Source organism: Pteropus medius, unplaced genomic scaffold (genome assembly GCF_902729225.1).
Source record: "Pteropus medius unplaced genomic scaffold, Ma_sr-lr_union100, whole genome shotgun sequence".
Classification (NCBI taxonomy): domain Eukaryota; kingdom Metazoa; phylum Chordata; class Mammalia; order Chiroptera; family Pteropodidae; genus Pteropus; species Pteropus medius.
This window is the reverse complement of record NW_024354501.1, coordinates 1,859,550-1,885,650: the sequence shown is the minus strand read 5'-3', so window position 1 is coordinate 1,885,650 and position 26,101 is coordinate 1,859,550. Positions and strand designations below refer to the sequence as shown.

At 63.5% G+C, this 26,101-nt stretch overlaps 1 protein-coding gene across 8 annotated transcripts in view; it reads right to left on the bottom strand.

Annotated features, from left to right (window-relative positions):
- APBA2 (amyloid beta precursor protein binding family A member 2) overlaps positions 1-26,101 on the bottom strand; it is a 121,439-nt gene that overhangs the window by 2,393 nt on the left and 92,945 nt on the right. For 5 of the 8 annotated variants that reach the window (XM_039853441.1, XM_039853439.1, XM_039853440.1 and 2 more), the window contains 9 exons: positions 20,973-21,053; positions 20,233-20,269; positions 12,711-12,877; positions 10,776-10,862; positions 9,545-9,730; positions 6,254-6,433; positions 5,236-5,448; positions 3,910-4,029; positions 790-930 (listed from right to left, as the gene is read on the bottom strand). In XM_039853441.1, coding sequence (XP_039709375.1) covers positions 790-930; positions 3,910-4,029; positions 5,236-5,448; positions 6,254-6,433; positions 9,545-9,730; positions 10,776-10,862; positions 12,711-12,877; positions 20,233-20,269; positions 20,973-21,053 — 1,212 coding nt within the window. The remainder of the gene's footprint in view (positions 1-789; positions 931-3,909; positions 4,030-5,235; positions 5,449-6,253; positions 6,434-9,544; positions 9,731-10,775; positions 10,863-12,710; positions 12,878-20,232; positions 20,270-20,972; positions 21,054-26,101) is intronic. The other 3 variants (XM_039853445.1, XM_039853447.1, XM_039853446.1) reach the window with 3 other exon arrangements.

Sequence of the window (26,101 nt, the reverse complement as noted above, 5' to 3'; positions counted from 1 at the left end):
CCAAACTCCACCCCACACACTCCCACTCACAAACCTACACACACTCACACCCTGTACGCACATTTACAGTCACAGACACTACGCACACGCTCACCCTATACACACACACTCAGACACACACATTCACACTCACACTCACACTCTCTGGCCGAGGCCCCTTCCTGGGCACCCAGCTCCTTCCCTCCCTCCGTGTTGCAAGCACGAGCTCCCTGGGGATCTGCGCCCCGCACCCTGCCCGCCCTGAGGCCGGCGCTGTCCTGACGCCAGAAAGAGCCAGAGAAGGGGGTGCGGGGTGCGGGCGGGGGGAGCAGCCACCCGGCCTGCTCCGGGGTGGGGCCGGCAGGAGGGTGACCCACACCGTGGTGGCCGGAGCCTCGTGCCCGGGCGGAGCGGGTCCGCGGAGGGGAGGGTCACCCCACGCAGGCCAGCGGCAGAAGGTGAGAAGGTGTCACGTCCTGCCCGCTGCCTTCGCCCTCCCGTCTGCCGCAGCTACGGCCAGGACAGGAGACCCACGTGTCGCCGGCCACACGTCACCGCCGTCACGGGCACGCCCCTCGGGCAGACACGGCCCAGCTGGTGCCCAGGGCCCTGGGGAGGGCGGCTCCGAGGGCTCGGGGTGCGAGCGTGCCTCCAGCAAGGACACGCCCGAGGCGCCGGCAGGGACGGCTCTCGGGGGCAGGGTGGCTTCCCCTGGCAGGGACCAGGGGCTTCCCGGGCACCTCGCACCCTCCCTGGGGACGGGGACCGGTCCCGGCTGCGGGCCCACGACGGCGGGGGCTGCGGGCTCACCTCCCCCACCGAGTTGGACAGGGCCTGCACGATCTTCTCGTGGGCCGTGGCCACCACGCTCTGCCCGTTGATCTCGATGATGCGGTGGCCGACGCGGACACCCCCTCTCTCCGCGATGCCCCCTCGCATGAGGCTGCAGATCTAAGCAGACACACGTCCGGTCAGCGCACAGGTCAGCCGCGCCCGCCGGGCGCTCAGTCCTGTCCCCAAGACGGGCGAAGCCCCCAGACCGAAGCTGCCACTGCAACGTGCGGCCTCGCGAGCCGGGGGTTCGTGCTGTGGAGACGTTACCGCCGCACGGTGTGCGGGACGAAGCTCACTCCTGCGTCGGGCCGGGGCGTGGCGGGGGCACAGGTGAGGCCCACGCTGGGCGACCCCACCATCCACTCTGCTCCTCACCCAGGCTCAGACAGGTGAGTGCCCGACTCACGAGGGGGCCGTGACTTCATGGGGTGACAAACGGACAGACACGGGGAAATGACGGGAGTCCCCTGCTGCATGAAACCCACTGGCGTGTAGAGGTCAGCAGAGGTCAAGGTGTCAGGGGACCAGACAGCAGACTGAGGGCAAGCTCTTGGCTCCTGCAGGGCAGGTGGCCCAGCTGCACCCTACGGCTCCTGGGGGACCCACGAGCACGTGGCAGGAGGGGCTGGCGCTGCCGAGGGGCGGGGGGGGGGCGGGACGGGCCCACGGGTGGGCAGCAGGGGCGGGCGGCTCAAGAGGCAGTGTCCCCAGGGCGGAGCTCCCTGCCGACCCCTCCCTCGGCAGGACGCCAGCAGCCCTGGAGGGCCGTGTGGCTCGGCCACGCTGCCTGACGAGCAGGCCAAGCGCGGAGCAGGGCGGGCGAGGCCCAGGCTGGCAGGACCCTGTCCCCCGAGTGCCCAGGGCCCGCCCCGCACCACCTGAAAGCCTCGCCGAAGTCGCCGTGGCCTCCGATCCTCAATCCAAAACCACCCAGCCAGCTGTCATCGGGGTGACACTTTTATGACTTTTTAGGGGTCCTATTACTTGGGAGGGCAAAGAACCCCACCCCGGAGTCAGGAAGGCTGAACTGGTCACCGCAAGAGGTCAAGGGTCGGCCTGCCCGCACGTGGCACAGACACTGGTGGCGGGAGACGCGGGCAGGAGGGTCCTCGCCCCGCCCCCCCCCGCTGCTCTCCATCGCGGGACAAGGCGCCACGCCGTCCAGGAGCCCCCTGTGCTCCGAGCTGACCGCCCTCCCGTCGGGGACGCCCGCCCCCGCGGGGCCTGTCCACTGGGCCCCCGCCGCCCGGGCTGCTGGGGCCTGGCTCTCCCGCCTCGAGACAGGACTGTCCACTGCCCGTCCCTCTGCACCGTCACGGCAGCGTAAGGCTGGGACAGGCTTACACGGCCCCCGGCCACAGGCTGCACCGGCCGCACTGCGGGACCCGCAGCTGTCACTTGCTCTACAAGTCCTGCCTTGTCGCAAACACCACAGGCCTTTCAAACCGGCCAGCGTGTGGGGACCCGGCACACGGCCCGCAGCCCCCAGGGGCCCTGCCGGTCTGGAAGGAGACCCAGGCGCAGACTGATGTCACGGCCAGGGTCTCTGACGCCTGGCCCCCTGGACCCCTGCGGCAGAGCCGGTCCCGGTCCCGGAAGCCGGGCACTCGAGTCAGACAGGACGCAGCCAGGGGCTGGGCGGACGGACCCCTGGCCACTCATTTCCAGAAACGGGGAACATCTGCCTCTGTGACACCCAAACACTCCATGCAAGCCTCAGGCAGTGGCTTGTATTTTTTACCCCCTAAAATGCCTCAAGGGCATTTTGTGCCCAACGTAGCTGGCTCTGAAGAACCTGGAGAAGGTGCTTCAGGATGTCCAGCGTGGTCCCCGGCCTGGCCCTCCGCTGCGCAGGCCCGGCCTGCTGTCTCCAGAAGCTGGGACACTCCCAGGAAGGTTAACCCCCTGGGGGCAACGTCCTCCCTAGTCAGGGGTGCCAGGAGGACAGGTCGGACCCTGGCCGGTGGCCCCGGCTGGAGTCTGGGGGGCAGGTGGGCGGAGGGTGTGGGGGAGCAGACGGGCCGAGCGGAGGCCGCCCAGGCCCCCGGCGGGGTGTTCCGGCTTCACGGGGAGCCCTTCCCAGAGGAAGGCTGACGCCCCCAGGCTGGAGGCACCGTCTCTCTCGGATGGTGTTGCGGGGAGAGAGAAGGGACCCGTTTAGAAAACACATTCACGGGGCCCGTCTGCAAACGGACGCCCTGTGCTTCGGGGGAAAAAGCACCCGTGCGAGACTGACTCGGATGTCGCTGACTGTCACGGGGACTCGGGGCGCCCGGCGGCGTGGCACAGGGCGGGCAGTGGGCACGCTCTCCGTGACGGCGGCCTCAGGCCCGACCCCGGCCCTGCCGCCTACGGCGGGCCTTGGGGCACGTGGCTTCGCCTCCCTGTGATACGGTGACAGATCACGCCGGTCCCTAACCGACCGGCCTCGCAGACGCCGGCTCCCGTGGTGCTCTGGGAGAGGACCTGAGCACGGGTGGCCTCCGTGTCCTGGTTCCCAGGACTGACACGGCCGCGGAAGCAGGTTCTAGCGCCTCGGGGAGGATCCGATCAGCAGCCCACGTGCCCTGACACCAACGGACAGAGACGGCCGTGAGCCCAGGCCGCGCGCCCCTCCCAGCTCTGTGTGCCCGCACCGTACCAGACAGCGGTGGGGAACGTTTCCTCTCGTTTGCAGCTGCCTTTCTAGAAGGTTCTCCCTGCACCAAGGAAACAACGCACGCTGGCCAAACGCCAGTGGTCAAAGAGAAGAATGCTGGCCTGGGGACCAGGCGCAGCTCTGGGGCAGACCGACACTCACTCGAGCCCCGCGTCGCCTCCCCCGGGAAGCCCTCCCGCCTCCTCGGGGCTTGGCCACGAATGAACGAATGAACGAGGGGACGTCTGTCGGCCGAGCACAGTGAGTCTGACGCTGCCCGGGGCCGTGTGCGTCCGTGCCGCAGAGGCTAGGGAAGCCCCGCGTCCCCTCCAGAGCAGCCCTCAGAGGTCTGGGGGCCGGGCAGGGCATGGGGAGCCCTGTCCACGCCCGGCCCGCCCCCGGACAGCTGCCGGCCCAGCTCCCTGCAGCGGGGGCGGCCAGGGGTGGGCTGGACTCACAATTCCGCTCTGCACGCTGAAGCCCAGCTGGTACTTGAGGTCCGGCCGCTTGATGAGCACTGTGGTGACCGGGGGACAGCTGACGATGTTCAGCTTCACCTGCGTCTGGTGCTTCAGACCCTGCAGGGCAGGGCGACAGGCGTCACAGGTGAGTGGAGCCTGGCAGGGCGGGGCACGGGGGCCGGGAAGGGGCGGGGAGCGGCGGTCACCTCGGGGCCTCCCTTCCCTCTGCTGGGGTGAAGGCCTCCCCCACCGACCTGCACACAGGGCACCCCAGACGGCAGTGGGCGCGTGGCCCGCTGTGCTCCCGTGCACCCTCTGAGCCGAGTGAAAGCCGCTGCCCAGAGCCAGGGGCCAGGCTGTGACACTGCACGGGCAACAGCGGCACCAGGGTCACCCGGCGGGTCCCGGGAGGGGCCCTCGGCGTGCAGGCAGGAGGTCACCCCGTCCGGAAGGGCGGCGCAGACACCTTTCAGAACATCCCCCGAAACCGCCTCATGCCGAGGGTGAGGCGGGCACAGGGAATGGCTGGTTCGATGGGAATCTGTGAGCAGGAGGCTCCAGTGTCCACTGGAGCCCAGGGCGGCCCAGGCCAAGGTTCCGGGGCTCGCCGGGTGGGCAGGCCGGAGGGAGGCCACACCTCACCACGGCTGCCACTGCGGCTCGCTTCTCCGGCCAGTCACGAGCCGGGGGAGATGGCGGACTCCCCACGCACGCACAGCCCCCTCCGAGCCCAGCGCCCGGGCACCCTGAACTACAGCCCGTGGAGAGAGGCTCAAGGCACACGGAGCTTCCGGAGCCACCGACCGAGGGCGCTGCCGCATGGGTGTGTGTCTGCGCGGTGACGCCTGGGCAGACCACACAGCGGGCTCCTGTCCAGACACCGGGGTAAGGCCCTGCCGCCCAAGGCCCCCAGGGAGCCTGTCTGTGTCCTGCCCAGGCCAGCGGGGAAGGCCCCGGTCCGCCTGTCCGCCTCCAGAGGCCCAAAGCTGCGAACTCACAGGTCGGGTGGTCAATGTGGCCTCCCTTGCTTAAGACCTGCCTCCCGGGGCCACTAAGGTGACCCCCCCCCCATTCACCCAGGAAGTGGACTCTCAGCGCTAACCTGGGGGGTCCTGGGCAAACTGGATGAGTCGGTCGCCGTCCACCCACAGTGCTCGGCCCCCGCCTGGGGTCAGTGTGCGTGGCCTCCCCACCGGGGCAGTCCGGGCCCCGCGGGGACCTCGGCGGTGTGGCACAGGCTCGGGCGGGTCTCCCGACTCAGGCTCCAGGTCACGTGGGGACGGAAAAGCAGCTGGGACAAAGCCGGGGGGACGGGGGACGCACCTTGATGATGCTCTGGCAGGTGGCGAGCGGCAGCCCCACCAGGCTCGTGCCGTTGACCGAGGTGATCTGGTCCCCGATGCTCAGCTTCCCGGAGCGCGCGGCCGGCCCCCCGTTCATCATGTTGGCCAGGATCACGGTGGGCAGGATGGAGCCCCAGCCGGACTCCACGACAACCACGCCCAGGATCTCGCCCTTGTGCTTCTCCAGCTGCAGCTGCAGGGAGGTGGCAGGTGGCAGGCGCCCCGACCCCCACCCCGCTCCCCAGCCCTCCCGGGGGCCGGGAGCTCAGACCTCCAGGCCAGCGTCCACTCCCCGCCCCGAGCTCGGCTCCAGTGTCCCGGCTCCCTGTGCGCGCTGTCCCCCGAGCCCCCGGAGGCCAGAGGGGTGTTCTTGGACTCCAGGCCACAAACCCGGACCCCGGCCTTTGCTCTCATCCAGAAAACACCTCCTGCTCTCTGTCGCCTCGAGGGTCACTCTCTCAGAAAGCCGCCGGCCGTTCGCGCAGCAGGCAGCCAGGTCGCTCGGTCACTCGACAAGTGGCCAGCTCACTCCTTTAACAAGCAGTCTGGCCCTCAGCACGTCCGTGACCCATCTACTCGGCCACTCGTTCCTTCCCTCCTCCGACAGAGTCAGGACCACTCAACACTCGTCCGCTCGTCCGTTGTCACTCGGGGCAGAGGCTGTCCCTTAGAGTTTCCCAAGACCCCCGAGAAGGCCTCTGCCTCTGGCAGCTCCGAGACCCCCGGGCAGAGCGCCCTCCCCGCCTGGAGACGCCTCCCAGACGCCCCTCAGACACAGCTCCCGGGGCCCTGCCCGCTGACGGCGGCGGCGGCCAGGGCGCGTTTCGCGGCCCCCGACACGGGCGGCACTCGGCTCCCGAGCTCCAGCGCCACCTCAGTCACACTCAGTCGGCTCCGGGCGGGGCGGGACGCACGCTGCAGGAGGCCCCATGCCTGCTGTGGGGACAGCGACTCTGCCACCGGGAGACCCCCGCCTGGGCGGGGGCGCGGCCACCCACCTCCTTGCAGTTCTCCGACTTCGAGAAGTGGACGAGGTCGTCGTTGTACATCTCCTGGGTGCTGATGACGTCGCTGTACTCCTTCTGGCTCAGGTCCTCGGGGTTGATGCCGTTGGCCCTCAGGAACTCCTGGTAGGCCACGCTGAAGGCCTGGCCGATGGACTGGGCGATGAGCTGGGCCTGCGGGGAGGGGTGGCCCTGGAGACCGGTGCGGAGCAGGCCACGCAGGCCCGACCACGGGGCCCACACGCCGGCCCGGGCCCGCGGGAGCAGCCAGGGCGCATCTGCTGCAGGCTGCCATCCCTCCCACACCCCGCCGAGGGCCACGCGGGCGAGCCCCTCTGCCGCCTGTGCCCGTCGGGGCCCGGCCCGGACTGCCCTGAGTCCCCGACATCCAGGACAACGCGCAGTGTCAAAAGCGGTCTGGGACAGTTGCGAATTGTTTGCTAAATATCACGTTTCCGTCGCTGTATTGCATCTTCCTCCCACGTGACTCCAGACGTGGACTTGAGCCGTGCTCTCTGCGGTCCACAGACCGGGCCGGCTGCCCGATGTCACTTCTCCTCAAAGCAGAGCCCAGTGTCACCCGGGGAGGCAGCCTGCGCGTCCGGCCACTTCCATGGGGAGCACTGGCTGTGCCAGGCTGGGCCACTGAGGAGCAGGAGGCCTGGGGACCCCGGTGCGGACCCCATGGTCAAGTCACCTCCTCCCACGTCACAGAGCCACAGGCGGGGCAGAGCAGGAGGCCTTCCCGCAAAAAGGCGTTGACCCCGCGAACTGGCCCCCAAACCGAGCACCGAGCACTTTACAGCGGGGACCGTGGATGTTCATGCAGGGGAGGAAGCCCCGCCTGCTCCCAAGACGGGCACAGTGCCCTGGGACCGCCCGGTGGCGCCGCCGGCCTGGACACGGCTGGGAGCACGCGAGGCGCCAGGCGAAGCTGGGCGAGGGCCCTGGCTGGGAAGGGAGGTCTGAGAGCACCCTTTCCCTCACCCCCCGGCCAGCACCCTGCCTCGGGCTCTGCAGGGACCCTCGCCCCACCTGCGGGAGCTCCTGGGGTGGCAGTGAGGCCACCCACGCCAATCCAGGGGTCCTTAGCATCTCCCTACATGCCGCAGGCTCCCACTTCTCCTCCCGCTGGGTCCCCTGCCAGGCTGGGGGGCCTGGGGTATCCACCGCTGTGAGGCCAGGGGCCCGGCCCAGGCAGGGGGCATGTGTCCTTGGCCTCTGCAAGGGGCTGGCCTCCGCGGCGGCCCCTACAGTGGACCAAGGAGGGGCGCGAGCAGCCCCTGTGCCTGTCTGTGCCCGCAGCAGCCCCCGCCTGGCACGTCCACCTGTGCCCTCCCCCTGCAGGGGAATCGGATGCAGGGGGTGACACTCAGGTGCCCCGTGCCGTCTCCCCCAGGTGTCCACTCTGCAGCTCTGCCTCGCTCACCCCCACAGCCACCTGGGCGGGACACCATCTGCGTCCTGCATCCCGGGCAGCGGCTCGGTGCCCCCTCAGACCCTACCGGGGTTCCTTCCGCACTCCTCCGAGGACCTCCTGGAGCCCCCGACCCTCACGCGCACGCCTCGCTCTCTGCCTTGCCCCCCGCAGAACTGACGCCCTGACTTTCATGCTGTGCCCACACGACTGGTGCCCCGGACCGTCCTGCTGGGTCCCTCAGGCCCCGAGCCGCACAGAAACGCGGGTGTGCCGGGCTCTCCGCAGGGCGTCGGCCGCCACCGCAGAGCTGCTCGGGTGACTGCGGCCTCAGCGAGGAGGTGGCTCCGCCTCCGCCCACCCTGCTTGGTGCACGAAGCTCCTGGGACCCTTCCCCATGCTCCAGGCCCCCGAGACACCCTCGCCCGCGTACGTGACCAGGAATGTCCTTCCAAGTGTTCGTGGAGGAGACAGAACTTTAAGAGAGAGCCACGAGGATGGCTCAGCAGCTGTGTCCCCACCGTCCTGAGGAAGATGTGCCCTGGGGTGGCACAGAGCCCCGGGCCCCCTCCCTGGTCCCCGCCACCCCCGCCAGGCCTGGAGAGACGCGCTCACTGCCGTCGGGGAGGAGCCGAGGGTTCACGGCCCCGTGAGCCTGCGTGTTTCAAACGTGGGGTCGTTTTCTAACTTGTCAGGACCGGGGGCCACAAGCGAGGGCAGAGCCGGACCCCAGGCACGGGGCTACCTCCCGCCACTCAACCCGTGTGACGACGCACACCCCGAAAACAGACGCAGTGCACCCCAACAGATGCACATACCTCGGTTAACAGATGTATCGTATTCTCGATACAACAGATGCATGTATCTCACAACAGACACACGCACTTCAAAAGACACGCGCGGTAAATCCCCAACAGACACATGCACTCCTTAACAGACGCGACGTACAATTCCCAAAGAGACGACGCATAATTCAACAGACACACGCATTCCAATAACAGACATGTACCTCTTAACAAGAGACACACACGGCAGGTACCCCCGAATATAGACGACGCACTTCAACAGACATAAAATTTCAATGACGACAAGCATTCTGACAATAGACGTGACGCGGCATCTGGCGACACACGCACTCTCGGCCACAACAGACACACGCACTTAACAGACATCGCAGGTAATTCTAACAGATGCACGTATTCTCTCACAACACGACGACGCTAATTTCAACAACAGATTTCCACGACGCACTTAACAGACGATGCACTTTACAACAGACACACGCATTCTCTCAACAGACACGCAGGTACCTCAACAGACGACGTAGAATCGCATTAACAGACGACACGCATTCGGTTTACACACATGTACTCTGACAACAGACACATGTACTTCAACAGACGCGACGTACCCCTCGAAGCAGCAGACGCATTTACACTCCCAACAACAGACAGATGACGCACTTCAACAGATGCACACGCCTCGGCTGGCACGATGACGACGCACTCCAACAGACACACGCACCCCAACAACAGACACACGCACTCCAACAACAGACACGTGCACCCCAACAAGACACACGTGCACCCCGACAGCAGACGCATGTGCACCCGACAACGCCCGAGCTGGACAGGGCCCGTTTCGGAGCGAGGCTGGTTCAGGGCTTCGAACCGACAGCCGCTCCGCGGCTCCCCAGGGGCCCGTGGGCGAAACCGCCTGTCGCGGCCTCCGCCCTCGCCACGCACGCTGCTGGAAACCGCGGGGCTCCCGCGTGGTGGGTGGGGGGGCGACGGCGCCTGGGACGGCCCCCTGGACGGGGCCCGGGGCGCCGCGGTCCTTGGTGCCCGGCCGGCAGGCCCGCGACTTACGTCCTCGGACTCGAACACGTGGCAGACCATCTTGTACTGCTTCCTGCCCTCGGGGGCCCCGGGCGTGCTCTCGATGCAGTCCTGCGACGCGGAGCGCGGCATGCGGCGCCGGGCCATGAGCACCACGATGCTGCCGATGTCCGCGATGTAGGAGATGGTGCGCAGCGCGTGGTCCATCATGGCCTCCTGTCCGGACAGGGCGGGCGCGTGAGGCCGCTGCGGGAACGGAGTTCAGGGCTCTCGGCCTCGACACCGGTGACGTGTGGGGACAGGCCGCTCCTCACTGCGAAGGGCCGTCCTGTGCCCGGCCTCCGGGCACGAGAAGCCGGGGCACCTATCACCTTCCTACGTTGTGACGGCCAAAAACATCTCCGGCCCCTGCCAAATGTCCCCCAGGGGACCAAATCGCCCGGGCTGAGAGCTGCTCCGGCAGGTACCGGAGCACCTCAGGGTGGCGATTCACCGTCAAGGCGAGGCCGCCGCCTTCGTTCAGCTGTTCCCAAAATGACGTTGCCAGTCCCCACCTGATCAGAAGGCATCGTGGCTCTGGACAAGGCCGGGGCCTGGCCCAGCCCTCCTCTGGGCAGAGGGGACAGGCTTTAAGGCAACGTCCCCCTGATGGGCTCTGCCAGGGAGCCCGAGCAGCTGGGCCCGGTCAGGGGACGGGAGGCAGCCGACGGGTCCGCACACCCCTTCGATGCCCTCGGCGCCCCGCAGGGCTGTCACCCCTGCTGGCTTTGACCACCTGGCAGGAGTCTGCACCTAGTACCGTGCCCACCGAGGCCGCACCCGAGGCTGAGAAACGAGTCACGTGCTCTCACGCCTCTGTCCCCTTTCCACAAAGGAAAAGGGGCGTCTCCACAGCCCCTCAGGCCCTGTCCTTCCCCCCAGGAGCAGGCTCCCCCTCCGCCCCGCCCGACAGGCCGCGCCAGCTCCACAGTCGCCCACGCCTACCCGTCTGACCTCTCCAGCCCTCCGGCGACATTGCTAACTTCGGTCGCACCGGCTTCCTGCCCTAAGCAGACGTGCCTCGGCACGGACGTGCTCACTGCGGGGGTGCTGCCTGCGACCCAGCCGGCCGCCCCAACGCCCCCGACGGGACCGGGCACAGCTCACGGGGCCTTCCTGACCCCACCCCCCGCGGTCCCCGGAGACCCCACTGCAGCCTCGCCCCACGGCCCCCGCGGGGAGCTCGTCCGCAGGGGCCTCCACCGCCAGCTCCAAACCGCACCTGAGTGTCGGCATTCAACACCTTGATCCTCTGCGTGGAGATGAACAGGTCCACCTCGGTCAGGGTCGTGGCGTCGACCTCCGAGTTCTAGGGACGAACGGGGACGCCGTTACGAACCGAACGCGCCACTCAGAGGCCGGGCGGCGCGGCCACGGCACCGGCACCCCAGGGGGACATGCGCCTGCGGCACCGAGCAGCCCAGAAACGCGACGCGGGCGCCCTCGCGTGCCGTCTGTGGCTGAGCGGGTTCCAACAGCGGCGTGCAGGGGGGACGCGTGTGTGGAGGGGGCGGGGGACGCGTGCCGGAGGCTGAGCGCGCAGGCGGCGTGCAGGCTGAGTCCCGCCGAGACGCTTTCCGCCTGCCGACCGCCCCGGACTCGGCACGGGCTCGGCGTCCGTGGCCGCGGGCTCCCTCCTCACCCTGCTTCCCTCCCCTGCAGCTGGAAGGGTCGCAGGAGGGGCTGCTGGGCCAGGAGCGAATGTCACAGGGACACGAGTGTCACTGCGAGGGAAGGGAGTGCCCAGACCGGGCCCTCTGTCCACATCCCCGGAAAATGTGTTCCAGGCGGGGCCGGCCGGCCAGACCCCTTGCCGTTTGAGGCACAAGCCAGTGCCTTCCGGCACCGGGCATTTGACATTTCCCGCATCGCGGGGCGGTTAGCAAGTGTCCGGCATTCAGTAAATGACCACGTTTACGCACAAAGGACTGAAGGTCACCCCAATGTCTGAGAGTCGGCCCCCGCTCCGGAAGCTTCTCAACAGCGAAAGCATCTCACGGGCGAACTGAACCTCTCATCAAGCAGACTCAGTAAATTAAACTTAATGAGTCTTTAAATATCAGAACAACTTAATTAATTCTCCACAGGAGGCCTAAGCACTAAATGCGTCTCGTGGCCACATCAAATGTCACATTTAAAAACATCGATGTAAACAGTAACGTCGCAGCGTTTTAGCGTGTTCTGGCAGACAGGCTCTAAAAAAATATACAAAAGGAGTCACGAATAAATGCTTCTTCTGCAAGCGGGCGGGTAAGACATGAGAAGCGACTGAGGTTTCGTTCAAAAGTCTAGCACGGGAAGAGGAAAAACCATTTGTCACACGCTCCGTGCTCCTAGGGGAGTCCCCTGCCCCCACCCCTGCACAAGACCACCCCAGACACACGAGGGGACCCCGCCCCCCTACACACCGCTTTTTTCTTGATTTTGGCAGCCTTCTGCATCCTCTGAGCAGCGTGTAAGAGAAAAGAGAGCCAGGTGGGTAGGCGCGGAGGAAGTGGCTGTGGCGGCTACTTCGGTCCACGCCCCGGGGCTCAGAGCTCGAGCCCAGGGGACAGGCGGGCAGCCAGCTGGCACCTCTGTGGGCCATGTGCATCTGCCGAGGGCTGGACGCTCGTGACAACGAGCCGGTCCACGAGGGCGAGACCGAGGCCGGGAGGCGCGGTCGGGGGCCGCGGGGGGCCGGGCCCCAGGGGACAGTGGCCTCTGCTTCGCGCACCAGCGGGCGGCACCCCTGCTTGCTTCTCCTCTCCCGGCCACCACGGTGGGCTCGCACCTGGCACCCCTCCACCGACAGAGGCCAGAGGACGCAGGAGGGCCGCACCCCCCCAGACCACAGCTTCGCAGACCACGGCCCGGCCCCTCCGCCCCCGGAAACCAGGCGATCGGCCTAGTGCTGCACGTGCGTCCGAGTTTTCCCGAGCTCGCGAACTGAGCGCACGTGACTCCTCGCTGCCCCCGGCAGGTGCCCCGGACGCCACGGACGCGTGAGCCGGGAGCTGGCGCCGGGAACCCCGCCCGGCACGGTTCGTCTGGCACCTGCGCAGTGAGCACCGTTCACGTCGAGCCGCGGGGCGGCCGGGGCGGTTCCTACGAGGAGCGAGCGGCCCCTGTGCCCGTCCCCTGCCCCCAGACAGGGCCCCTCCTGAGCCCGGCCCACCTTGACCCGGCTGACGGCCTCCTGGGCTTGCATCATTCTGATGTTCTTGGAGGGGTTCCGCTCCGACAGCAGCTGGGTGGACCCCAGGTAGTTGGCGGCGAAGATGATCCCATCGATGAGGTCCTCTGGCTCGCAGGGCCCTGGAACTGAAGCGGCACGGTTAACGCCTTCCCAGAGGACAAAGGACAAGGTGGCGGGGACGAAGGGGCCGGGCAGCGTCACCCGTCTGCAGCCGGGGGGCGGCGTCCACCTCTCTCATCACCCCACGGTGCACAGAGCAAGCAAGCGCACGACATCGTCGCTCAGGCCGGAAGACACGGCACCAACTGTCGGACGGACGATTCCGGGACCGGGACCCTGGGTGACCTTGGGCAGCGGTCACTAGTGACAGCCACGTGCTGCGCTCTGAAAGGCTCCCTTTCGCAAACGCACCAGCACTTCGCACCTGCCCCGAACCCTCTGGGGCTCAGGGCGGGGCTGGACCCTGCCCGTCGGCCCGATGCTTCTCGGGCCCTCTCGTCCCCTCCTGTGTGGGGGTCCCCGCTGGCCTGCAGCCCTCACGGGAGGCCGTGTGGACGCTCCCGCCCCCCACAGTCCAGGTCTAGCTGGATAAAGCCGTCCTGGCCCCACCTTCCGCCTCAGGCCAGGGACATCACCAGACTTTCTGCCACCACGACACGGAAGGTTCTGTCTCTGTGCGATTCAACACGGGCACCGCGCTGGGGGTCGGCAAAGGGGCCGGGCGGGAAGCGCCTGGGGCTTTGTGGCCTCGGGCACGTGTGGCACAAAAGCACACCGACACCGAGCTCGCTGAGCGGCCCGCAGTGAGCACGCTGCCACCTGAGTTGTGACAGTGGACGCCAGGCCGACCCTGGATTCAGGGCGGGTTTTCCAGACTGTTCTCTGCAACTTCAGTTTTCCTTAAACGGCAGGAAACGTGGCGCTCACGGCTGGGGTGCCTGAAGTGGGGGCCTGGATGTCACGCGAACCTCAGCTCTGGGGACCTTGAGTGAGAGCTCCGAACGGTCACAGCCTGTGTCCTGGAGCCTCGAGCAGCCTGCGGGTCACCCCAGGGCGCACACGTCGGACGCTGGGAAACCACGGTGCAATGCAGCAGCTGCGTGTCCCGTACACCGCGCCCCGGCCCCCGCCCCCCGTGGACAGAGCTGCTGCTCCCTGGGTCCCAGGGAGACCCTCGTGCAGGGGAGGGGGAGCCGGGTGCAGGAGCCTGGACTTCTAGGGGAGCCGTGCCAGGCGACACTGCAGACGTGCCAATGTCACCCAGGGGTGGCGGGTGGGGGGGCCAGGACCAGTCTGCGCAGGCAGTGGAAGGTGACCCGGCACACGGATGAGGGTGGGCGCACGGAGAGGGTGGCCGGTCGCCAGGAGAAGGGGCGTAGCGGGGGAAGGGCGCCCATGCTGGCGGGAGGATGGAGGACCCCGCATGCTCCCTGGGCACGGTGACGAGGAAGCCAGCAGCGACCTTGGAGAGCTGTGTCGGAAGAGACGGGGCGGAAGCCAGCGNGGACCAGCGATCTGACGCGGCTGCAAACAGTAGACCCGTGGGACCTTCGGCGGGAGGAGGCCGTGCCCGGGCTTTTGGGACAGGTCGGGTCACCCCCGAAGGGAAGGGTTTGCACGTTCCACCCAATAAGCCACAGAGAGGGAGGGGCGCGGTGACGGCGAGTCGAGCACGGTCCGAGCCGAGCTCAACGCGACGCGTGGATCGATCTGCCCTGACGGGCCCCAAGCAGAAGCCCCTGGGAGAACCGGCTCCCAGGAGAAGCGGCACGAACACAGAAGTGGCAGCGGCGGGCCCAGGCGCACGCGGGTGTGGACGGCGGGCGGCTGCGCACGGCACGGGCCCCCTGCGTCCTCCGCCCCTCGCAGTGGGGACGTCGGCCCGAGCGCCGGGGTTCGGGATGAAGTGGAAAAGTGAACGAACGCGGAGGAAACGCCGTCTGATTCTCTGCCATTTACCTAAGGAAGGGGCCGCCGCGCTCATCGCGGAAGATGGGGCGAGTCCGAAGCGGCTGCCGCCGGCTCCAGGGAGCGTCAGGGGAAGAAGCGGCTCCTGTTTTGCACATTTCACTTGGGAGCCACGTGTTTTACACGATGCAGCAAAGTTAAATGCAAAAAGCGAGTTCCTGAGGATGAGGAGAAAAACGCATCTCTGGGCGGATCCAGGTACGACGCGGCCACGGAGAGAAGAGCCGTCCTTGCGAGCTCCACGAACATCGGTCTCCAAGGTGTCTGCAACCACAGGCCTTGGCGACGTTGGCCTCGTCATCGTGACGGCCGTCTGGCCGGCGGAACGTGAGAGATGCGGAATCACGTGGGGGCCTTTAGAACTGGGATCTGCGGCATCGTCAGAAGGTGCAAACGTAAAAGCCTCCAGTCCTGACGAAGCGTCAGGATAAATCGTGGTGCACTTCGTCTTAAAAATACACACGTTTATTATCCCCGAATTTATCTCTAAATGTAAAGGGCCAGTGCGTTCTCTCGGTTTCTACGGGGCGGGGAGCTGGGGCTTCGGGCGCAGGGTCTCACGAAGCTGCAGCATCTTGGAACGTGGAGGGTCCGCTTTCAAGTTCACGTACGAGGCGGCTGGCTGGAGATGCCAGTCCCGCGCCACGTGGGCATCCGGCAGAGCCACGCGCCGCATGGACTCACCGCACGGCACGTCGCCTCCCTCAGAGCCGGCGAGCGAGAGACCGAGAAGCAGCCACGGCCTTGTGGTGCCCAAGCCTCGGCAGTGACCTCCGCGTCCCTCCCGCCAAACCCTTATTTGTCAGAAGCGTCGGAAGCGAGTCAGTCCAGCCCATGCTCCGGGGCGGGGTCGCCCGCGGCCACGATCGCCAGGTGCTCACGGGGGGCCGCCCCCGCCACGAGTCCTGTCGGCAGTGACGAACGCCCAGCGATGCCCTGGTCAGTCTCGGACGCGGTCTCCTGGGGTCGCGCGAGCGGTGACTGGCTCTCGGCCTGAAGCGGGAGACGGTGGCGGCGACCCTGCCTTATCCACTCACCCCGGAACGCGAGGGGGCTCTCCCAGGGGACTGGTCCTACTGACCGGCCTTGGAACCAGCCGCAAGCGCTGGCCCAGTAAGGGTGACGTCAGCGACACGGCAAAACGTGCCGGGAGCTGGAGGACAGCGCGCAAGGCCCCACGGGGTGTCCTCAGGGGCGGTTAGGGAAACTCGCTAATTAAAACGCCGTAAGTAAAGGGCACGAATCCAGGACGTAAGCTGCTTTTGCTATAGAAACCATACTCGGGGGCGTCAAACACTCGACGAGGGGACATTCCTTCGCGTGGAAGAATCCCAGCTGATCGGCGAAGAAGAAACGGTGGGAACAGAACGCCACGTCGCAGCCTCTGGTCCATTAACGGACCCAGACGCCGGGCACCCACGGCCGCGAATCCACGAAGGGAGACGTGGCCGGCGAGCGCCTTCGGTGGAAAAGGCAGAGAGGGACGGAGAACTCAGCAAACAAGACTTAGGAGAAGTGGCAAGTCCATCGAGCAGCCTCACGCGTGGCTCCGCCGTGGCTCCCCGTTCAGATAAGTGGATCTATAAACCGGGGCAGCGCGGACGCTGACCAGGACTTGATGACACGCAGAAGTCCTTACTTTTACACTAGTGGCGTTAATAATGTTGGGATCGATTCCTCTATTTCAGAGACGCGCACTTGCGACATTTAAAGAGGACATGTGAGGCCGGAGACCGAGGCTTTAGAACATTCTGGAGACGCAGGCCACGTGCGGGCAGGCGATGAGCCTGGCCATGGGCCATGCAGATCGCCACAGTGTTCCCTCGGTCGCTTTTCATGAGAAGATATTTAAATGGATGGAGCTTTCAAAAAGGTGTCACTTTCAAGGCCATTCGTATGTGTGACGTTACGTTGCGTCTTGCATTCTACCCAACCCGACTCGACAGGAGGAACAAGACAGAACAGGAAAGGCAGCGGCAAACATCGTTCTGAGCTGCAGATAGTATGATTAACGCCCAGAAAAAGCCCCCAAACAACTAAACACCTACTTTAAAGGAAGAAAATTCATTAAGGCGGTGGTTTCCAATTGAATCCATCAAAAACTCAAGAGCTTTCTTTGCAGGTAAAAATATGCTTAACAGTGATGACGGTAGTGAATGAAACAAAAGGTAAGATTTACAAAGACAATGAGAGGGAAAAACCACCAAGGAATAAACCCACGAGGTGGGTGCTGAGCTCTTACGAATAACATCGTGGGTGCTGAGCTCTTACGAATAACATTTTGTCATGAAGCTTGAACAGGTGGAGGCACGAGGCCCTTCGTGGACGAGAAGATTCTGCGTTGTGAAGCAGACACTTTCCTCCTACGTGGATAAATTTGATGCAAGGCATGAATTCGATAAAGAAAAACAGGAATTTCTGTCGCATAACTAGAGACGCGGATTCTAAAGTTTCTATGGAAAACTAGATATACAAAGTGACCCGGGGGAATGGGGGTGAAGGGTAGGACCTGGCCGCAGCGGGGAGCCGAATGCCCTGGGGTGGCCCGCAGACAGGGCGGCCGACCGCTCAGGGTGACGGATCCGGAAGCGGACCGAGAAGCACGTGGCAGTTTGCTGCGTGATCCAAGTGGCATTTCAGGTCAGCGAGGAAAAGGCTCATTCACTAGTTTGGGTACAGCCGATCGGCTGCTCGGAATAAAACGCTTACAGTGTAACTTCCTCTAATCCGTATACCGAAGTAAATACCAGCTCTATAAAATATTTAAACAATTTAAAATAAAATCGTAAGAGTTTTACAATAAAACTGCATTTAGAACAATAATCTTAGGAGTGCGAAGGTCATACTAATCTCAAAAACTCAAGAAACCTCAAAGAAAAAACATGAGGACAGTTGGCTACGTCGGAGGCTCAGCGGAGTAAAAAATGTACAAAAGTAATTAGAATAATGTTTGCAACGTAAATCAAAAGGCTGATCCTTTATATGTAAAGAGCAGTACAAATCAATAAGAAAAAAAAAACCAAAAATTCAACAGAAAAATGGGCCAGAGGAAACAGACCGGAACCGGTCCACACCCGCTGTCCGCCCACGCCGCCGGCCGCCGGCTGCTACTCGGAGAGTTAGGTGGACGGTGCTTGTCGTCTCCGAGATCCAGCAAGAAATCGAAGAGCAAAGTGCAGACCCCCCCACCCCCCCGGGCCAGTGCCGCATCTATTTTAAGCAAAAGGTCCGTATGTATGTGTCCTTGTAGACGTCCAAGAACTTTCCGGAAGGCTTCGCAAGAACTCTCACGGCGGCTTCCACTGCAGAGAGGGAACGGGGTCTGGGGTGTGCGGACGGAAGCCCCGAGCGGCGGCGCCCCAGGGGGACCTCACCGCCAATTCTGTGGCTCTTCCGAGAAACCGCAGCCTCGACCAACGAACGCAAGTTCCTGTTTTCAAACGCGCCTAATTCCCATCGCGACACCAGGTGAGCGCCGAAGACGAGATCGCATGTTGTTGTTTGCGAAAAACAAAGCCGCTTTGGTGTGTGCCACGAAGCGACAGTCATCCAAACGCACAGGAACAGACACAGAGGTCAACGCGACGGCGTAAGAGCCCAGACATGAGTCCGCGCCTGTGCGGTCGGCCCGTCTACGACAGGGCAGCACGCACGTGCGACGGGGCGCGGACAGTCTCTTCAGTACGTGTGCTGGGAAAACTGGACAGATACGCGCAAGACACGGGAACGGGCCACTTTCCTACCCCATGCGCAAGAATAAACTCAACACGATGAAAGCCTTAAACGGGAGACTTGAAACCAGGACACTCCTCGAAGGAAGCACAGGCAGTAAACTCTGCCGTTGCTCTTAGCGATATTTTCTGATATGTCTCCTGGGGCAAAGGAAACAAAGGAAAAAATACATCGATGGGACGACGTCAAACTAAAAGGTTTTCGCACAGCAGAGGAGACCGTCCACGTGAAAAGACGGTCTACTGAATGGGAGAAGAGATTTGCCAGTGATAGATCCAATAAGGGGTCGATATTCAAAATACACGAGGAACTCGCACGCCTTAGCACCGAAAAACCAAACGCTGCAATTAAAAAATGGGCAGAAGACCCGAGTAGACGTTTTTCCAAAGAGGACATACGGGTGGCCAACGGACACGTGAAAAGATGCTCCACGTCACTCATCATCAGAGGAAGGCAAACTGAAACCACAACGAGACATCGCTTCGCACCTGTCAGGATGGCATCATCGACACATCAACACGCGGCGCGTGCTGGCGAGCCGGGGGAGGAAAGGGACCTCTCGTCCACTTTGGCGGGACTGCGAAATGGCGCCGCCGCTCTGGAAAACAGTGCGGCGGGTCCTCGAAAAGTGAGAACTCCCTTACGACCTTCTAGGTATTTATTCGTCCGAAGAAAACCCAAAACGCTAATTCAAAAAGATGCGCGCTCGTCTGTTTCACGGCAGCGTTATTTACAATAGCCGAGCTGTGGGCCTGACCTAGGAGCCCATCACGACGTGGCTGGATGAAGAGGAGACAGTGCGTCCGTGCAGTGGACATAAGAAAGAATGAAATCTTGCCACGTGCCCAGGAGCACGGATGGGCCCAGGCGGTGTCGCCCTGAGTAAGTCAGACAGAGAAAGACAGACATCACCTGATCTCGGTCGTCCGTGGAAACGGAAACAGACCCGCAGGTCTGGAGAACAAGCTGCCGGCCGCCAAAGGGGGGGTGGGGGTCAGTGGGGGTGGGGTGGGGGGTGGGGAACGAGGAAGCATGAACGAAAGCACACAGCCAAAAATCGAAACCGGGCAAGAGAGGCCAAAGTCACTCGTTTCCAAAGATTCGTTTACCTCGCTATCACAAACACTCATAAAAACTAATTGCCGGTTTGTTAGGAGAATTAATAAAATTCACGTCGTTTATTATTAGAATGTGCCAGCAAGGGCGGGAAACGCCCTCTGGCAAAGACAAGACCGTGTGAGGCCCTCTGCTGTGGCACTGGGGTACCTCCCGGAGGAGCCCCCAGGCTACCGGGCACACTTCGAAGCCAGGGAGGCAGGCTCCCCACGCCAGAACGGGGCGGACACACAAGACGCCTGCCAGGTCGGGCTTTGAGTGAATGTTGAAATGCGACATTAATGCCCTCAAAACGGACAGGAGAGAGCAGAGGCAAATGAAGTCTAAATTCGGACGCGATTATATCCACCCTCATCAAAAGTGTTTGATCGCAATTAGCCGCTTATACAGACACGTTTCAATCCATTAATTCAACCACCGGTGTCAGGCGTGAGGCCGCTGCTGAGGGTGTAAGTGGGGGGGTGGCCTACCTACCGTCCCCTCGACGGGGTCCCCCCCACCCGCCAGCAGGGGCTCGTGCCTTGACCGGCTCTGACAGGCAAACGGCAGGCCCCGGCCTCCCCCGGCATGGCTCGGCCCTGGCGGGGGGCTTCTCTGAGCTTCGCAGGACGGAAACCAGAGTGACAGCACCATGCGCTGTGACCCACCCGCCCCTCCATCCGAGAGACAAAATTCAGTCACTCACCGGCCACGAAACTCGGAAACGATGCCACCTTCTTTGTCTGTTAGGGGAACAAAACGCGCAGCAGTCGTCAGCAGGTGGCCCGTAGGGTCTCGCTCAGGTGGGCACCCCAAAGAGAGAAGCCAACCCCGCCCCCCGCCGGGGTCAGCTCCGCACGGCGACCCGGTCTCGTTCAGGTGCCAGGATGCTGGGCAGGGCGCGCGTCACCCGCCCGAGGGAAAACGCGCCTCCACGGGCGACCGTAAAAATTAAGGATGGGTCCCAAGGCCACCGTCTGAGACCTGGGCACTCTCGGGCTAGCACGCCCCTGCCCAAAGGGGTCACACAACCCAATGCCCGCCCGACTGGATTACCAGCGTGCGGCCTCGCGGGCGAGAGGCAGCGGCCTGGGCAGCGTGGTCACACCGCCAGCAACAGAACATCCCGCCCTGGGAAGGACGTGCCCGCTCGTCCTTCGAGACCACGGTGCTGGTCTGGAACAGTGGTTCCTGGCCGGGGCGGCGTCTGCCCCCAAGGGGACATTTGGCAATGTTTGCGGACACTTTTGGTTGTCACAAACTTGGGGGGCATTTGGTGCTGGCGTCTAGTGGGCAGAGGCCAGTGACCCCCGCGTGTGGCCCTCCCCCTACAGGGTCACCGACTCTGCTTGACAGGGAGGCCCCCCCAGGCCCCGGGCGGGGTGCGGGGCCAGAGCTGTGGAGAGGGCGGCAGACAGGAAGGGCCCCTCGTCCCCGGGAACTGACCTCTGGGAAGTTGTTGTTGTCACTGGGCCCATTGAGGTCGGAGCGCTGCTGCTTCCTCGGCTTCTCGGGACTGCTGCAGACCTGGGGACCAGGAGGGACAGGTAAAGACGGTGTCCTCGGACGGAAAGACACAAGCCAGCCGCGAACCCGCAGACGCCCTGGGACGCAGTCCTGTGGGACGCGTGGCCGCGTCACCCACGCGCACGGACGTCCCTCAGCTTCCCGCCATCGACGCGTGACGCTTATGCTTCTGAAACGTTATCTGAACCGTACTTTCTCATTTCATCAATTTGTGAATTAATTAATTTCTAATTTCATTAATACTTTCTCATTTCATTAATTCGTTATCATGACGTAACGTGAAATTCACCGTCTTCACCATTTAAAGTGTGCAGTTCAGTGGCATCAAATACAGTCGCAGAGCTGTGCGCCGCCCCCACCGCGGCGCACCCCCAGAACTGCTTCCATCTGGCGACACTGAAACTGTCCCCACTGCCCCTCCCCCAGCCCCCGGGCACCACCAGGGCGTGACTGTCCACTCGACTTCTCTAGTGCCCCACAGAGCAGGGACCTACAGGATTTGTCTTTGCGACTGGCTTATTGCACTTGGCACAGTGTCCTCAAGGTTCGTACACGCTGCGGATTACGTCAGAATCTCCTTCCTTTTTCAAGTGTGACTAATGTTCCATTGTGTGTGCAGACCACGTTCTGTTTGTCCCTCCAGCTGTCATGGACACTTGGGTTGCTCCCACCTTTTGGCTACGGTGAACGGGGGTATGGAAGTATCTCTTTGGATTCTTTGGGTAAATCGCTGGATCATAGGAGAATTCTATTTTTAATTTCTGGAAACCACCATCCTGTTTCTGTAGCCTCTGTAGCATGTTACATTTCAACCGACGGTGTCCGAGGGTTACAGTCTTATTTCTAAAAAACTTGGTGTGACGCAAACTCTAAATCCTAAAATCTAAATTCTTTAATGAATGCAAATCAGTCCATCTTCTACTTGGGATAATAAAATGCGCAAGGACGTGTCGTGATCTTAAAGAAGACGTCAAATCAAAACTTTCCTTTCAAGTAACAAAATTTAAAGCGTAGGTATATTTTTTGTACCTGTGGCCTCGCGCCATCCATAAGAGAGAATCCATAACACCATTCACATCCCAAAGGGGATTCTGGGAAGGCAGTATGGTAAGCCGCGTTCCAGAACTTTCTGGACATAAATTATCGAGCAGAAACCATATGATGATGACCGCAGAATTGGTGACGATGAGTTACATTTATAAACACATTGGTCTTCGTATCACAAGTATCTGTTACAAGTACTTGTTTGTAAATAAGTAAGTGACGTTCTTTACGACAGCCCGCTCCCGATGGCCAGTCTTCCTCCTGCCCCAAGCTGTCACCCTCGTGTCCCTTGACTTAACTCAACCTCTCCGAGGGGTAAGAGAAAAATGACCAGGCCCGGGCCACACTCCTGGCGCCAGCGGGAACAGGGAAGGCAAACGCCAGGCAGACAAAATACTCCCGGCCAAGGTCCCCTCCGTGGTGACAACCACCGCTGGGTTTCAGGGGCCGTGGGGTGAGGGGAGGGCTCAGATGGAAGGCGGAAAAGCCGGACTGGGCTCTGCGGACGGGGACGATGTGCACACAGAGGAAGAAGGGACAGCGTCGCCATCCAGAGAGAAATTGGGGCTCGGCGCGGGAGGAAACGGGGTCTTCCTAGAGTGCAGGGTGCAGGGGTGCAGGGCCACGCGGGCCAGGTGTCTGGCTGGTTCCTGCCTCCTCCTGCCCCTCTGCTGGGAGCTCAAAGGACTGTCCCCTGCCGCCCCCAAACCCGTGAGCCCTCAGACCGCGCAGGTGGGCCTTGACCTCAGCCCGCTGCCCTCGGACACCACAAGGCGGGCAGGGGGCTGCTCTTCGGTGCTTCACGGCCCCCTTTCCAGGACGAGAGGACCCTGGTCCCCGGGGGTTCCACTTCAGTGGACTCCATGCTGAACAGGCTCAGCTGGCAGCGCCCCTTCCTGTGCCTGGCTGGCCACTTCGGCGAGGGACCCACTGGGCCAGCTTTGTTCCCACTCCTAACTCTTCCCACGATGGCCGAGGGACACCAGGCCATGTCCCCCGAAGGGCATGAGGCGCTCTCAGCCCAGATGCCGCTCCCACCCACCGTGAGTCACCCCGATTCAGCGCGGCCCCGGGCAGCACCCTGCTGTCGTGGAGCCTCGGTGACGTCAAGTGTCTCACCCTCGTCTGGACGGCCCCGAGGCTGAGATCCGGGACTCCAGGACCCGCAGGGCCGAACCAGTCATCGGCCTTTCTAGAAGTCGCCAAACAGCCCGCAGAAACGCACCGGCCCGCAAACGGAACGTTTGTGCTCCGCACCCCAAACTCACATGTCGAAACTTAACTCCCAGGGTGGTGGGGGCCTCTGGGAGGTGATTAGGGTGCATGGAGCCCCGTGACGGGATGAGCGCCCTCACACAGACCCCAGAGCTCTCTGGACACCCCCGTAGTGAGGACACAGCGGGCAGAGCATCTGGGAAGCGGCCCTCGCGAGCCGCGGGCTCTGCGGGCCCCAGGACGGTGAGCAGTGAGTGTGGTTTACCAGGCGCCCGGTCTGAGGCCTTTTGTTACCGCGGCCCGAGCAGACTGAGACAGTGTCCCTCTGTGCTCGTTCCGGCTCGCCCGGGACCTGATGTCTCTGGCAGAGGGGGTGCCGCAGATGTGGGGTCGCACTCAGCGGACGCCGGGCACGCTAGGGGGGAGGCAGCGCTGGGCCTCTGCTCGCCAGGTGCGGGTGGCTCTGGCGAACGGGAGAGGTGTCCCTTCTGGGGGACGCAGCCACGCAGGTTGTGCAGCTGCAGGCCAGGGCCCACTGCCCCGCACCTGTCCATCTCAGACCCCGGCATGGGGTCCCGGGACGTGGTGACGATGGACGACACAAGGCTGCAGGTCCACCTACGATGGCAGCCTCTCCTCAAAGCGTCTGTCGACTCAGCCCTCCCTGCCCGGTAGCATTTTCTAACGCCCTCCCGACCCCGCCCCTCATCGCCATGGCAACCACGGCTCCCCATAGAGAACCAGGCTGTGTGCCTGGCGGAGCCGGGCCTGTGCCTGCTCCTCAGGGGGCCCGTCTGGTGCTCTATCTAATTCCTCTCCCGGGAGGCATGGGGGTGGGCGGCAGGGGACGTGCATCTGAATTATGCTCAGAGGCCCGCGGGGACCTGGGCTCCCGGCATCTTGGAGGAAGATGCTATTTAAATCCCCGATGCTCTCCCAGGATACGGGCACCTCTCAGAACGAGACGACTCGGTGCTTACAGCCGACACGGGAGGCAGGCCGGGTCCACTATGTGGCTTTAGCACCTCAGCTGGGACCCGCATCAGCCACCGCCCAGAGAAGGTGGCCGCAAAGGTGCTACTGTCTTGGACCTCAACCCCCTCAGGAGCTCTGAGGACAGAGCAGGACCCTGTGGCTCAGACTGGCCAGGACCAGGGACAGCAGGCCACAGGTGGCTTGCCCGTGATAAAAATATGCTAATTTGCATAAATCGTTCTAATAACTCGGCTGCAGTTGGTGAAAGTAAGGTAGGATTTTTTTAAAGTGTGGATTCCGGTTCTGTCTGCCCGATGGGACGGAACGCACGGCACGCGACCCACTGGCCGTGCGTGAAAGAGTGGCCGGCAGGTGCCCGGCCCCCACGCGCACGTCTGTGCCGAGGCCCCCCCGAACCACGAGTGCGTTGGCGACAAGCGAGGACCTCACGTTAGGGACACGGCGCCATCTCAAAGCCAGGCACGCGGCGAGTCGCCCCGGCCTGTGCTTTCCGTCCTCACACGGGACTCTGTCACAGAGATGCCGGGGTCGGGTGACCCCGTGAGGTGGCGGCCTTCTCGGGGGATCGTTTGTGTGCCTCGTTTTTGAAGGTCATCCCTGCTCATCGGATAGTCCAACAAACGCTTCCTCCATCCAACGCGGGGGCCGGCGGGGGCCGCTGCAGGAGGGGTGCCCCCCGGGGGGACAAGCGAGGTCGCAGACCCTCGGGGACGGACGGACAGCCCCCTGAACAGCTTTCACAAGCCCTTCGATCCGCCTCGACACAGAGGCGGCTCAGAAAAACCGCCACATCATTGTTTCTTCTCCTGTTCCTCTCGTGGGGTTTACCTGGAGGACGGGAGCTCGGATAAAGGACTTTTTCGTCTAAGAGATTCCCCATGCGGTGACTGTATCTTACCGAAGCCACCCTGTGGTTTAAGAGAATGATGACAAGGCCCCTGGGGGGGCCTCTGGGCAGGGGAAGGGGGCGCCCACACGGCCCTCTCCCCGCGTCCAGCCATGTCACGGAGCACATCTACACCTAAACACTAGGCACCGTCTAACCGAAACTGAGGTTCGGCTGGGTGCCCTGCCATTGCCTGCAAATCTGGCAGCCCCGGAGGGGGCCGACAGCCTGCCGCGCGCGCAGAAGCCCCACGTGCCACGGCCGGGGCCCCACCTTGCTCTCTGCGTCTTGTCTGCTGAAATCTCAACTGCCACTGACCACTGGGACCGCCAGGCGTGTCCTACTGTGCCGTCCGCCCTCTGCGGAGCCAGGGAGGGGCGGGCGGTGCCCGGGGAGCTAGGCAGACATCTCGAAGGGGGATATTTTTCTAAGCTGGGCTGTCGCGGCCCTTCGGGAAGCACCATCCAGAGGCTGGGTCCGCGTGGCCAGTCCCGAGCCGGCACCTGCTGTGTGTCCTATGTGGCACCAGTGCCACCTGTTGAGGACAGGGAGACGCATGCAGCACAGAACCCCCTCCTGGGGACAGACCCCCAAAGAGCGGAGAACAGGTGTTTTGTCCGCACCCGGGAACACGCGTGGCGGCAGCGTTCACTGTGGCCGACGGTGCATGGACCAGAGCGTCCATCAGTGGTGCAGGGACGAACAAGACGGGTTTGAGCCCTTCCGTGGAGTGGCAGCCGGCCGCGAGGGGTGACGTCCTGACACACGGTCACCCCGAAGACGGTGCGCTAAATGAAGGAAGCCAGACGCGTATCTGTGATTCCATTTAGAGACAGGCACGGACCCGTCGGAGCCACGCAGAGAGACAGCCACGCGGAGAGACAGCCAGACGGAGAGACAGCCACGC